We start from the raw sequence: 13,978 nt of genomic DNA on the forward strand, positions 1-13,978 counted from the left end.
TTTTTTTAAAGCTACAGGATGATACCAGTCTGTCAAAAGCTCTCAGCTTTGGGTCCTCTCTTGGCTTTTGAAATGTTGAGCCAGGGTGTTCCATCACCTTGGTTCTTAGCTGGAAGCTTAGTAACAATAGTCAAATCATTCATAATAATGAGAGAGCTAAAAAAAAAGTAAAAAATCATGTTACATTCTTCATGGAAAATTTCAGCTTGTCAGTGAGAATTACTGGTGTCATATAGATTGTTTAAATCTGTTTTCTTCCCTCTTATCAAGTCCAGGAGCCTAGAAATAGTTTTCAGGTACACATTTAAATCAGCTGTTTCCTGACTGAAGATTGTTTCCTGGTCTCACCTGAAAACTGTTGTGTAAATTCATGCTGATAAAGGTCCATAATTAATTGGCTCCTTTCCTACTGGGCCAATGTACTTTTTTCTTATGTGTATCCTTTAGCCCATAAAAAAGATGAACATCTAATTATGTTAAATCTTATTATTATCAGTGGTTCCTTTCTGTCCATCACAATTTCTCAAGAGGAGGAGAAATTTAACTTCTAATGAATTGGCTATGGTGTTCAATGGGAAGTTAAAATTAACAAGAAAATTAACTATAAAGTTTGTGTTTTTTTTTTTTTTTCAGAAATCATGAAGTTGACAGGATGGTTGAGCCCTTAGTGTTTATTTTGCATCTGGAACTTGTGCATCTCTAATTATTTACATTGTGAACAGTTACCTGTAATCTCTTTTTGCAGAGAAGAGTACAAAATAATTCCCAGTTAATCTGTACCTTCTCCTGCAAGTTCAGTGGTTGGGATCTTGGGGCAAAGATACTCAAAGGTGACATGGTTCTTAGTTAACAGTGTCTGAATCTGTTTCACGCATTTTTCTGCAGACGTTGTTATCCCAATAATTTGTGTATAATCCTTTTCTTTTTACTGCAGTGGACACCTGACTGGGAGTTTTAGGGGATCAGCTGCTGGGAATTCAGTTTTGAGGCCTGTTCTTGTCTAGGACTGTGGTACACAGACATCAGAACAGGCTGACATCTCCTCACACCACCCAGCCACTGGCTTGATCTTGGGTGTTCAGCTGTAGTTCCTCTTTAAATTTCCCTTTTTGGAAGGAAAGGGGATGTTTACAACAAGCTAATGTGTAGTAGGAGCAAACTATGACTAATCTCCAGCCCTATGTAAGAGCATTTAAATTATAAACTTCTTTTTTTTTTTTTAGCAAGCTGTAGTGCAACCTGCAAGGTGGATTTGATATGCACAAATGTAAAAATGTAATTTTTTCTTTAACATTTAGTTAGAGAAAAGCTTGAAGTGTTTTATACTGTGACTTGTGACTTGCAAGTTTTGGTTTAACTGATGTCCTAGATGAACATAACATGTGATTTTTTACCCTAAAAAGGATGGATTTGTTATATAATAGTTTGCACAGATGTCAAATTTTGCTGCTAACATCTAGTCCATTTTTTTTTTTTTTTTTTTTTTAGTAAATGGGGATATGAAAAATTGCCTTAAGCACTTTAGATTTTTTTAGACTGGTTTTTTTTTTTCCTTGAACTAGTGTCTCTCAGTACCCATCATCATACAAAGATGAGCAATGCCACACTGCTTCCAGTGATGTTTTGTTGCAGCTGGTGCAAGTTCTGTACCTGCAGCTGGAGAGGGACACCTGGAGCCCAGGGGGTTACCTTTTTTCTATGTGAATCTGTTTCAGGGGTTTGAGGGGTTGTTCTTTGGCAGTGGATTAGACCTTTTGAATGTCTGTTGTTGAAGCCACCAGGTATGTTGTGCTTAATACTCCCAGACTCTTTGCTCTGGAGCTGTGTGGTGGCAAAACAGAAATTTTCTGCTCTGTGACCAAAAGGAGGAGTTCAATTTTATTTTTTTTTTTTTTTTTTTTTTTTTTTTTTAGTAATGATTGCTGGTAATCTTTCAGAGTTAAAACAATTTCACAACTTGTGAAGAACTAAAGGGTTTCCCCTTGAGCTCTTAATATATCACGAGTGTAGCTCCCATTTGATTCTGTGGAAAACAGTATGAAGAAAAACTGTATGAACTGCAACAATGGATGTCAGTGTCAGGATGATTAAAAAAAAAAAAACATCCAGGGGATATAGGTGCTTCTGCAAACACCAAATATTAAATAAATGGCAAGAGGTGACAGGTTCATTTCTTAGCCGCCCTCTACACAAAAAAAAGCAGAGGCCAGTGTATAAATCCTGCTTCCTTCCTCGTCCTGTGTTTCATATGAAGACTGGGGGAATAATCTGAAAGAATATTGGGCTTTGTCAGTGTTTTAGTTGAAGGACGGTGGTTGTTGGTGGGGACAGTGGTCGTGGGGTGACTTGTGTTGGTGTTGTCCCCCAGCATCACTTTGTTTGTGGCAGGGAGGAGCCTGGGCGTGTGTTCCCCTCGGAGCACAGCCCGGTGGTCCCCTATGTCTCAGTGGCCCCTGTGACCGAGCATCCCTGGACCGGGGATGGAGCGGGGCGGGGGGAGAAGGGCGGTGGTCGCAGGGCAGGGGGGCTTGCGTGTGTGACACGATGTTTTGTACTAATACAGAAATCCTAGAACCTCCATGTGCCTCCGTTCTCTTTTTTTTTATCCGGGGCGTGTTTGGGGGGTTTTGGGGTGGTGGTTGGGGGAGCTTTACGACGCCGAGAGGAGGCGGCTTTACGACGTGTGACGAGGCTTTGCGGCGGGGGCGCCTTACGGCATGAAGCCGCTGTGCGGTGAGGGCAGCCGGGCAGGCGGGTTCCGAGCGCTCCAGGGGCTCCCAATGCAGAAAATCAACAGGAACGCGGTGCTGGCGCTCCTGTCGCTGGCCAGCCTCGTGTTCCTGCTCTTCCAGCTCTGCTACTACAAGTTCTACCTGTCGCAGAAGGTAAGGAAGCACTGCCTCGGGCGTCAGTGGGTGGTCACTGCCGTCGTCGAGGGGCTTTGTGGGCGTTGATCCCGCCCCCTTCCCCCCACCCCCCCGTAATTCCCTGGAGCGGCTCGAAATTCCCGCAATGTGGGCGAGGAGACAGTGTCTGGTAGCAGGGGTACAATCAGGTTTCGGTTGTCAGCCCAGTATCCAAGTCACTGTGTCATCCAGGGGCATCCCATGGGAATGACGCTCCAGCGCTAAACCGCCACGGCTTTTAAGTCTCAACTCTTGTTCGAAGACTTTTGTATGAAAACTGAAGTCAAAACAGGACCCTTGGTTGGTCACCTGTTGGCCACAGGTTTTTCAACACTGGTGTCCTGGACAGAAAACCCAACGTTTTCTGCAGTTTTAGTGCTTTGTGTCTCAGTGTTCATAATTTTCTCCATATTACAGATTAAGTCCTGTTCTTATACCAGGAATGCTTTTTATACCTGCTTTTTATACCTGGAATGCTCAGGCGAGTGATTTTCTTGTAACAGAAAGAGTTCATTATTACTGTAAATTAGGTAAATGTTACTGTAAATTAATTACTCAGGTGTTTTCATAGTTTACAGTTGCAACAGAAGAACTCTTTTCATTTTTACAGAAGAACTGTGTAGGTATCAAGTTTCCTGACTTTGGGGTTTGGGGTTTTTTTTCCTTAATTAATTAATGCAGGCAGTTTTAGTGCCAGGTGGTGCTGCAACCTTTGACTTCTTTCTTCAGTTTCTGATTGTTAAATGTCAAGGCCATGAATGAGAAATTCTTCCTACTTTTGAAAAGCTTAAAAGCTGAGCCACAAGCTGCCCTGACCTTTATCTTTAGGATTAAATTGTCTAGAATTACACCTGGAAAGACTGAGGCACAGTCTTGCTGTCTCTCTCCCCCAGTGGTATTTGCCTGATAGTGTTTGTCATCTCCCTATTTTATGTTTACTGGCATGCTGACTTGGAAACCTGAGGCCTCATCACACAATCCCTGCATGTCTGGAGGTCCCCGAGGATTGTGTTGTACTTCTAAATATACCAATCCAGGGAAGTTGTTTATGATTTCACATTCAGTGCTGTACTTGAGTGACCAGAGGCAAAACCACAGCTATAACTCTAAAGTGCTTACTTGGATAAATGTCCATGAATGTCTTTTTAAGAAATCCTAAGCAAGGATTCAGCTGAAACTTTGGGTTTTTTTCTCATCTTTCTCTCTCCTCCTCCCTATCTTTTTTTTTTTTTTTAATAGAATGGAGCAGCTTTTTCCAAAGTCAGAGGAAGCCAGTCAGGCCAGGACAGCACTAGATGGGTATGTACATGCCATGGGTTCATACAGCTCTTCCCCAGGTCTCATCAAGAACTCACATGGAATTGGAAACTCAGGGTCCAAGTCTCTTCCCTCTTGATATAGTTCCATATAATAATAATAATATAAACAATTTCAGTCCTCATAACCCAATGCCAGGGATGCCATTGGGTACTTGGAATGCAATTTTTTTTGTTGTTGTTGTTGCTGTGTCCTGCTTAAGGTTTACAGGATTGAGCACAGCCAACACATCACCTCACCCTTGGGGTGGAATGGGAAGCTCAGTTATCATATTTGTACTTAGGATTTGTTTGGAAACACTCTTACAGAAGTCTTTTGTTAACTGATCTCCCAGTGGAAAAACAGAATAGATGGGTAAAGGGAAGGATGTGCTGGGAGCTGGCTGCCTTTTAGTCCAAATGCAACATGATAATGTTGCTAGTTAGCAAAATAGCCATTTAAAGGCCCTGTTTCTGCTGAGCAAGAGGGAAGGTGCTCTGGTTAAGAGCTCCTCCTGGACATAATCCAGACCAGCTGCTCCATGGGCTGCTTGCTTGTGCCAGGAATGTCTCACTGTTCTTGGAGATGACATCCCTTGGTGTTGGGTGTCACAGTCAGCTCCCAGTCTGTGGGCAGGGTTATCCTCAAGGTTTAACTGGCTCTTAGCACATCATCAGTGACACAGCAGAATGTTCCACGGTCCTGCCAGGGACCCACTGCTTTCTCCAGGGCCAGTGGAGAAAGTGGCCACATCAGTGATGTGTCCAGAATACTCTGTTTCAGTGTGTTTCTCTTGATGGCTTGACATCAAGGCCATCTCTTTCTACCAGCTATTTAAGTTTCAACTGAAAGCATCTGTTTTCCTAGAGAAGTGATGGGGTAAGGATGGGGAAGTAGACACTTTTGCGCAGATTTGCTTCCTATCGTAAGTCTTATCTGCCAGTTCTAGTTACAGGTGTATTGTGAGCACATCAGTTACCTTTTAGCTCCATGTAACTAAAATCACTAAGAGGGTGGCCTTGCTTCTGCCTGTACCACACAGGTAATGCTGCTGCTAAAACTCTGTTGGTCACCCACATCCTGTCCTTGTGCTCTGAAGCCAGAGCTTCTAAGCCATTAAGTTTAAACATTATAGTTGAATACATCAACTACATTTTAAATAGTAAGATGACTATGACTGCTGTCAATGCCATCTGTGTGCCACAGACATTTAAATGAGCTTGATTAAAATTCTCCACTGAGTCAAGTTAATAAATCCTCTCATCAGGCACAGAGATGGTACAGAGACTGGTACAGCTTTTAACCCCTTAGTACTTGCATCCTACCTTCCCAGTCAGTCCTCCCACATGTACAGCAGTCCTTGTACCTGAGGTCTGGGCTCCTTGTTTGGGATTGAATCAAAAGCCTTGGAAAAGTCCAGGTGTGAACAGTGTCCATGGCCTTTGCCTTGTGGTTATGTGCAGTGTGCCTTTGTCTGGCTTTCCCAGACACATCCTTGTCCTTTATGTGTTTGGATGGGACTTTACAGGAGCTGTTGCTCCAGAAGCTTCCTGGGGGTTGAGTTTAAGGTGACCAGAGTTCCCCAGATCTTCCTTTTTAAAGATGGCACAAGATGTGCCTTTTCTCAGAACAGGTCCTGATCACTAAGACCTTTAAAGATGTTGCAGAGAAACCTTGAAATTACAGCAGACAACTCCCTCAGCAGCCACATACACATCACATCTCATTCTGTAATCTCTGGTTTATTCAAGTGCTTTCCAACTCAGTCTAGAGTTGGAAAAAATCTTGAGTTTAGCCTAGAATCCTTTCTCTTGTCTAGCACTCCAGAGCCGTAGAAAGTTCTAACTGAAACTGGGAGGTTTTTACTCTAGTCCTAGAGACTTGAAAAGCCTGAGAGCAGTCTGTTCTTATGAAAGAGAAAACTTCCATTTGCACAATTTGTGGAAGTAAAATGTACACTCAGTAGATGTATTAGGAGATAACATCTCCTTTCAGTGGTTTGAGTTTTCTTCTCTCTGTCAGAGTTTTAATGTTATATATGTATAATATTAGTGTTTAACATTGACCTCTGTTTGCTTAAAGATGGTGTTTCTGTCCTCTGTCAAATAGCACGTTGTTAGGAAGTTCCTAGGCTTAATATCCAGCCATAATATCCCGGTGTATTTGATTGATCCTTTGATTCTGGGACTGGTTGATAAAGACATTGAGCAGATCAGAAGCTCTCCTGATGGCCCCAGTCCAGAATGCAAGTATTTCTGTGCTTCAAGAGACTTCACTACGTTTGCACTACTGGACAAAACATGGAAACATGAAGTAAGTGTCTATCTGCAGTACACATTTATGTATTGTAATGCATTCATCTGTTCTATGATGCTGTGACATAGTACTTTCCTGTTTGTATGAAAGCATCTGAATTCATTTTGTAGTTATATTTTAGGCAGAAGAAACTTTGTTTTAAAGTAAAAGTTATCCAGGTACTAGCCTGGATGCATTAAGGGTCATTTACAGAGAGCTTGAAGTTCTTAGAATATTCATAAACACTTGCAATAAGAGGCCACACAAAAAGAAAAGAAAGAAGATCTGTTAGAAAGGAAGAAGGACAACCTTAAGTCTGTGATGTAGGTGCAGCTGTTAGAAATCTGGAGTTTGGGGATTTATCAAGGAGGAAATGCAGGTATTGATGTGACAAGACTGTAAAGATGATCGTAGTCTGCTGGTTTACATTTCTTTTAGTACATCCTTGTACTTAGTACCATTTCACTTAAATCATTGGTACCTCTGCTTCTCTTTGGTGTTAGGAGTTTTTTTTTTATTGGATGTGTTAAAAATAGAGATGTAGTTTGTGATGAAGGACAAAACTGAATCTAAGATTATCTCATCAATTAAGTCTAATCTGGAAATATTTATTAGATTTAATTTGTACAGACTAAAGATACCAATGACAAACTGCTTTTTGCTTTCTTTTTTTTTAAATAGAAAAAACAGGAGACAGAAATGGTCTGTTACTATTTCACTGAAGAGCTCAAGAGTAGTGTCACTCTGGACTTGATCAGCAGTTGTTTTACCCATGACTGTAAAGGAATAAGTTCGTGTGGCAGCACACTGATATAAATCCATCTCCCCATTCCTTTGTGGTTCACTGATATCTGTAGCATCCAGAAGAGAAGCTGATATGCTTATATGAAACATTTCAAGGAAGGGCAATTGGAAGGATTTTCAGATGCTGATTGACCCTTTTCTTATCAGCCAGAGTTTCTTTCCCTTTTTCTATGGAAATATGAAACCCTGTTACCTAGTGCAGTGTTCTGTGTTTGGTGAGATTCAGACAAACATTTATTTGCTTTATTAAAGAAGATTTTGCAGTAGTATTTTTTGTATTAGTGGTGTTGTTATTCAAGGACTTAAGAACACCAAGTTTGGCAGAAGAGTAATTTTAGAGAATGGTTTGAGAATGCAGTGAAGGGTGCTATGGCAAGGAGCAAACCTAGTCTAGGCATGGCTTACGATGTTTATTTGTTGTTTTATTGAATAGTTTGAAGGACAAAATTTAAGGAAATAAGGTGGTTGGAGTTGCTTGTGGCTGTTGATCTTCATCTTAGAAATTTTCGATTCATTTGTGCTTAAGTCTGATAAAGAAATGAAAATGGGTAATAATGTCAGTTAATAGTAAGCAATTTAGCATTCAGTGTTTGTTTTTCTAATCTTCAGCCTGCCTCAGCTCCTGCCTCTCTCGTTTTTTAGGTGGGTCTTTTTAGAACTGCTGAGAAAATGGGGTTCCAGTGGCTAAAGATTATAAACAAGGACCCCCGCTTGGATGGGATGGATGACCTGTCTGGAATGGAAATTCCCTTGCACTACATATTCAAGCTTGCATCTCATGCCATTCACCTGGTGGTCTTCTATGAGAGAAGTGGAAATTACCTGTGGCACGGACCCCTGAGGCTCAAGCAGCACATGGACAGAAAGTTTGTACCTTTCCGGAAACTCCACTTTGGTCGCTACCCTGGAGCGTATGAGAAGTGAGTTTGGAAGAGGGGAAGTAAAAAGCCATAATAACACTTCCAAAATAACTTGTGTGTATAAAACTACACTCTTTCCTGGAGCCAGGTTGTAAAACTTACCTCATGTGTAATTCAGAACCATAAAGTGCAGGTAAAATAAGATATGGAGGTAAATCCAATTCTGATTTACCTGAAAACAAGAGCTTCACACTATTCATAAATTAAGAGCTACATTTTAGAGCAAGTTGCTCTGCAGCCAGATTGAAGCAGACAGAAAGGTGAGAAAAGTAAGAGCAGTCATGACTGAGATACCAGAGGATCTTCTGCTATGGTCAGTGGCTTACCATTTATATATTTAGAAGTTTGAAATCTTTTGATAACTATCTGTGCTATCAACATAGGGGTGAAGTAGAAGTGGCAAAAAATTTATTATAGATAGATATATTATATAGATATCACAGTGTATCCAAAAGTTTAGTGTGGGTATGGAACATTAAATGAAAAGGGGAAACAACAGAAATCCATTCAGGAACAGTCCAAATAATCCGTGTTAAAAAAATTGAATAAAGAGAGGTGACATTCGTACTATAAAGACACGTGCCAACCACTGGATCTAACTCATGCTCTTAATGTTCTGAGGGGATTCTTTTCTAATATTTAAAAGCAAATAGCCTTAAATTACAGGGTAAAATTTGGTTCTTAAGTGCATCCCACACTTAGACAACTAACCAAATAGCCTGAATTTTCAAATGCACTAAACATTTCTGAACAAATTCAGTGCAAGTTGTGAGTCAGTAAAGGAATCAGTGATCTGACAAACTAAGTATGGGCTTGTAGGCATAGAAATTCTTTTTAAACAAGATTTTTAAAGTGTATGGGGAATTTGTTGAAGCTCATGTTGCCTTTTTTTTAATATAGTTAGGTTTGGTTGCATTTGGACAAAGGAACCACTGCCTGTAGTGTGCATTAAGATTTTAACTAGAGTTAGAGGAAGAAGCACCTTGTGGTTTTTAAGGGAATTAAATGGGGTAATGTGTTATCTTCCTTTCCCTGCAGACCAGAACTTCTGCATGTTTTCATCGATGACTTAAAAGTTCAAATCCCAAAAAATCCGTCCAGTTTTCTAGAGGAGATGTCACACTCTAGATTCCTTGAATGTAGGTACAGAGAAGCTCGGGCTTTCTTACAGGTTAGTGGTAATCAGGTTGTGTCTCTAGGATGTAATGTGTGTTCTCACTGATTGATTCAAACCTAGGAACAGTTCACTGTTTGCCTGAATGGGACTGTTTGCATACCTAAAGCTTAAACACAGACCCTGATTCTCATTCCACAGAGTTTAAGTGGTAATAAAATCAAAACTTTACCTAAAGATTATGAGGGAACCAACATGTCCATAGTTCTCACACTGTTACTGTTAAATAGGTCTCATGTAAATGAGAGTAAGATCTTGTGTATCTTTGTGGCTGAAAACTTTTCTTATGGCAATTCTCAAAGTTTTGTGTAGTGTTTCACTTTACATTTTTTGAACTATGTGCTGCAGTTTCATGTTCTTATTTGGCTCATTTGAAATGGTATATTTATTCCAAAGTGACTTGTTTAATTGCTTTTTTGACTATGTAAGCTAATGGGTTTACCACTATTTAGAGCATTATATTACTAGCAGATTTAGTAGATAGTAGAAAAGTTTCTGCTGCAATCTGGGCAGCATTTTGTCCTTGTAACTTGAAAGGGGACACAAGTTATAAAGTGATCAAGAGTTAATTAATTAAGACAATTAAACAATTAAGACTGTGGAGGCAGAATCAGGTCACTGAATCTGAGCCATCTCTGAGTTCATGAAAGGGGAAAAAAGGACAGTGGAGGTTCCATTCTTCAGTCATTTATGTCTTGGGGAAAGGGAGCATTCTTGTTCAGTCTAATAGGCTGTAGTTTCCTGTACATGTAGCAGGACAGTCACTTTACCACAGGGTGTGTTGTCACTTCTCATGTGAAACACAGGAAGATCTATTCCCCTTCAACTCTGGAGCCTCCAGGCAATATTCACCTCCAGGCAGAGAAAATGTGGCTTTGGATGTTTATTGAACTTTGCTGGAGCTTGAATACTGAGATAAGCAGGTGGCACCTGTTTAGAAAAGTATTCATTTCAGCCGTTTGTTGCCCAAGAGCTTTTCTTGGTGACGTTTGCCCAGCCTGCCGTTCTGATTTTGGCTTTGCACTGATAAAGTGCTGATTTTTGACTTTGCAGATCCTGCCACAGGTGTGGCTGGAAGATGTTCAGGGATTTGTGTTCATGGTGTTTACTCCGTGGCCGTTTTTCCTTAACGTTGAATATCCAGTTGTAACACTTGGTGGCGCCAGATAAACTAATCACGGAGTCCTGGAGGTTGGAAAAGCCTTAATGTGCCGAAGGGGACTGATTCTGGCCCTCTCTTCCCTCTGGGCTCAGGTTATTGACTTCAGCATGTGCAGAACGAGGGCTCATCCATGTTGCTGCAAAATGATGAGAATCAGTGTCTAATATGTATTTTCTTAACCTACTCTACTGTGAATTTGCATTCTGCTGGTTTGGAAATACTGAAGATTGATGTTCCAGAGTTTAAATTTAAACTTGCTGTTTCAGTGCATGGTCTCAAACTGGACTGTATATGTAAAACCAGATACTAGTCCAGATATTAGATAAGTAAATTTTTTAAAGTAATTTTTCCTTGGGACACTAAAAAGAATGAAGGGACGTGTTTGCTTTCTGACAATAACTTTCTTACTCTTCCTTTGCCTTCCAGTTGTATCCCGATGATGCCTCTCTTGATGCAGTGGAATTCAGAATAAAAGCAAAATCCTTGCTTCACCTGGCTGCCCTGACACTCAATAACTTGGGAGTAAAGTTCTGGCTGAGCAGTGGAACATGCCTTGGTAAAACATTTGTGTTGTGTTGCATTTTTAATGTCATCTGAAATTTTAAACATTTCATCCTCCATTACTTGTGATGTCAGCAGATGCCAAATGTACTGGGTTGGAAGGTAATATGTGGCATTAGCTGTATTGAAATAGGCCTTTTTGCTCCGGACAAAATGCTTTCTTTAGAAACCTGAGCCCTGGAGATGCTGGGCAAATTTCCACTGAAGCATTTAATTTTGACAGTTATCTTTGTTGTGTTCATCACTGCTAGAAAGTAATCAACAGTTCCCTTATTTGTGTGACTTGGAATTTACTGAAATGCTGGTGGGGAAACCCAGTGATGGACACATATTTCTGCTGTACATGTAGACTTGCCTGATTTTTCTCCCCATCCAATTTAATGCATATCACTGACTTTTAAAACATAGTTCATGTTTATTTATTTTTAAAAACCTTCTAATACAATGTGAGCCTATTAGAATAGGTAATGCAAGCTTTCAGTTCTACTGAAGATGGAAGTAGTACCTTATCCCTGGTGAGGATTCTTTTGTTACTGAAACAGTTTGTGAAAACTTGTGTGTGCACATTTGACTTGTATTTTTTAATCCTGGGGAATATAATTTTCTGAATGAACAGTTACTAAAAGCTCCCTTAATGAAACAGGCAAAAGGGTGTCCCACTTCTTGTCCTTCTCTTTTGCAGTGGTGATTGGAAGATGATTAACATCTTGGATGCTCTATAAAACAATGGTTGCAAATCAGAAGCACAGCTGTTGCCCTGTAGCTGTTCATTGCTGATTAGATTTGGGTCCAGATAAAGAACATTTTTTTTCTATAAAGACATTTAGATTAGAAAAATGAAGATATTTTATCTTTGAAAGAGTTAGTGCTTTCTCTCTCATTCTTGGCTTTCTGGGGGGAAAGAGCTGTGACTGTAAGTGCAGTAACATTTGTTTTCTTTGTGGTTCATTTCAAACTAGAGAAAGGTAGAAGTCTTGTTTATGGCCTCAATCAAAGACTTCTGCCTGGTGACCTCATGGCAATTCATTTTTATGTTGCTTTTGTTCTACTGAATTCATGTTCCTCAATTAAACTTAATTTTTTTCTGGTTTATTTTCTCCCCCTTAGGCTGGTATAGACAGTGCAATATCATTCCTCACAGCAAAGATGTGGATTTGGGAATCTTTATAAGGGACTACAAAGCAGAAATCATTCCAGCCTTTCAGAAGGCAGGATTGCCACTGAAGCACAAATTTGGCAAGGTACGGAGATAATGAACACTTTACTTCATGTAGGTTTGTAAGTTTGAGTACAGTTGCAGATCACTTGTGTAGAAGTGGGTATCTGAAATCTCGTCATCAGATGCTTACTCAGTAGGGTTTTACCTAAACAAAGAATTGCTGATTTTTGTGTGTTCTCCTGGACTATGTGTGAGAAAATACCCTTCTTAATAGCTTCAGCTTTGTTTGGGAGGTTTGAATTTCACCTCAGAAATGTTTAATGAGTTTTAAAGGGGTCTCATATGTGTCAATGGTGCTGAGGAAACATAAGGCAGAATTTAGTCCCTGAGATTGGATGGGCCTTGTCATATGGGGAGGATTGGCACTGAGATTATTTTGCTTGTAGCAGAAGGCAAGGAGATGGTGCTGAAGCTTTTGGAGCTAAAGGGAAGAAAGGGAAGGTTACTCCACTGAGGTGCAAAAAAATTTCTAAGGTTCTTAAGGCATTTTAAAAAATGGCACAATTAGTGTGTTTTCTTCACTTAGGATAGGAGTCACCTTGTATATCTGATGAAAATAATTTTGTTTTCTGACCTGCTGATGAAAGTTGCCTTGTATTTTTATGTGTATATATATTGTGTATTTTTGTCTTGCAGGTGGAAGACAGCTTGGAACTCTCTTTCCAGGGAGAAGAGGATGTGAAACTTGATGTTTTTTTCTTCTATGAAGAGGAGGACCACATATGGAATGGAGGAACTCAGGCCAAATCGGGCAAGAAATTTAAGTAAGAACTGGATTTGTACCACTGATAGGAAAGAAATTGAAGTTACTGTTTAGTGTTGGCATTTTTTGTGTTGTGGAGATTTTGCACTCTGAGACTAGGGTACTAGAAAGAGAACAGTCCTGTGCTTTACTAGAGAGGTGCTGGGCTTGGGAAATCCAAAGCAGTGCTGGCATATCATGTATCAAGCAGATCTTATCTGACTGTGACAAGCTCCAAAGTTACATAAACATCAAGATGAGAAAGAAATCTCTAAAACACAAATCAATTTTGCAGTAGAAAATTAATCCTTAGGCAACTATCGTAACGAGGAGACATGGCAAAAAAACCTCAACTGTCCTTGCAAAGTAAACCCCATAATTTGGAATTGTAAGGTAATGATTTGGAATACTTTATTGACTGTAGTGTTCTGACAGCAATGCACATGACTACTTATTGTTCATGTTGTGAAAATGGAATTTTGAATAGGATCCTAGGTGTCTTGTTTCATACCCTTCAGTATTAAATGAGCAACAGCTTCCTAATCTAGTCAGCAAACTGAATATACGTTTTCTTAGTTAAATTTGTTTCTTTTCATCACCCACCTTCACTCAGAAGGAGACAGTTGCAGACTAATTGAAAACCTTGCTGACTTGTGTAGGATTTCTGTAGGATTCTCATAGAATCATCTGGGTTGGAAGGGACCTCTGAGATCATCAAGTCCAACCCTTGATCCACTACCGCCGTGGTTACTAGACCATGGCACTAAGTGCCACATCCAGTCTCATCTTAAAAACCTCCAGGGACGGAGAATCCACCACTTCCCTGGGCAGCCCATTCCAATGCCTGATTACTCTCTCTGTAAAGAATTTCTTCTAATATCTAACCTAAACCTCCCCTG

At 40.1% G+C, this 13,978-nt stretch overlaps 1 protein-coding gene across 1 annotated transcript in view; it reads left to right on the top strand.

Annotated features, from left to right (window-relative positions):
* The first annotated feature begins 2,697 nt into the window (after positions 1-2,697).
* Positions 2,698-13,978, top strand: part of FKTN (fukutin) — a 17,395-nt gene continuing 6,114 nt past the window's right edge. Inside the window, exons 1-8 of the mRNA XM_018072925.1 lie at positions 2,698-2,885; positions 4,146-4,205; positions 6,312-6,515; positions 7,944-8,221; positions 9,260-9,392; positions 10,984-11,113; positions 12,226-12,359; positions 12,974-13,101. Of these exons, the coding sequence (XP_017928414.1) occupies positions 2,718-2,885; positions 4,146-4,205; positions 6,312-6,515; positions 7,944-8,221; positions 9,260-9,392; positions 10,984-11,113; positions 12,226-12,359; positions 12,974-13,101 (1,235 nt within the window). The 5' untranslated portion in view covers positions 2,698-2,717. The remainder of the gene's footprint in view (positions 2,886-4,145; positions 4,206-6,311; positions 6,516-7,943; positions 8,222-9,259; positions 9,393-10,983; positions 11,114-12,225; positions 12,360-12,973; positions 13,102-13,978) is intronic.

Source organism: Manacus vitellinus, unplaced genomic scaffold (genome assembly GCF_001715985.3).
Source record: "Manacus vitellinus isolate BGI_N305 unplaced genomic scaffold, ASM171598v3 scaffold_23_pilon, whole genome shotgun sequence".
Lineage (NCBI taxonomy): Eukaryota > Metazoa > Chordata > Aves > Passeriformes > Pipridae > Manacus > Manacus vitellinus.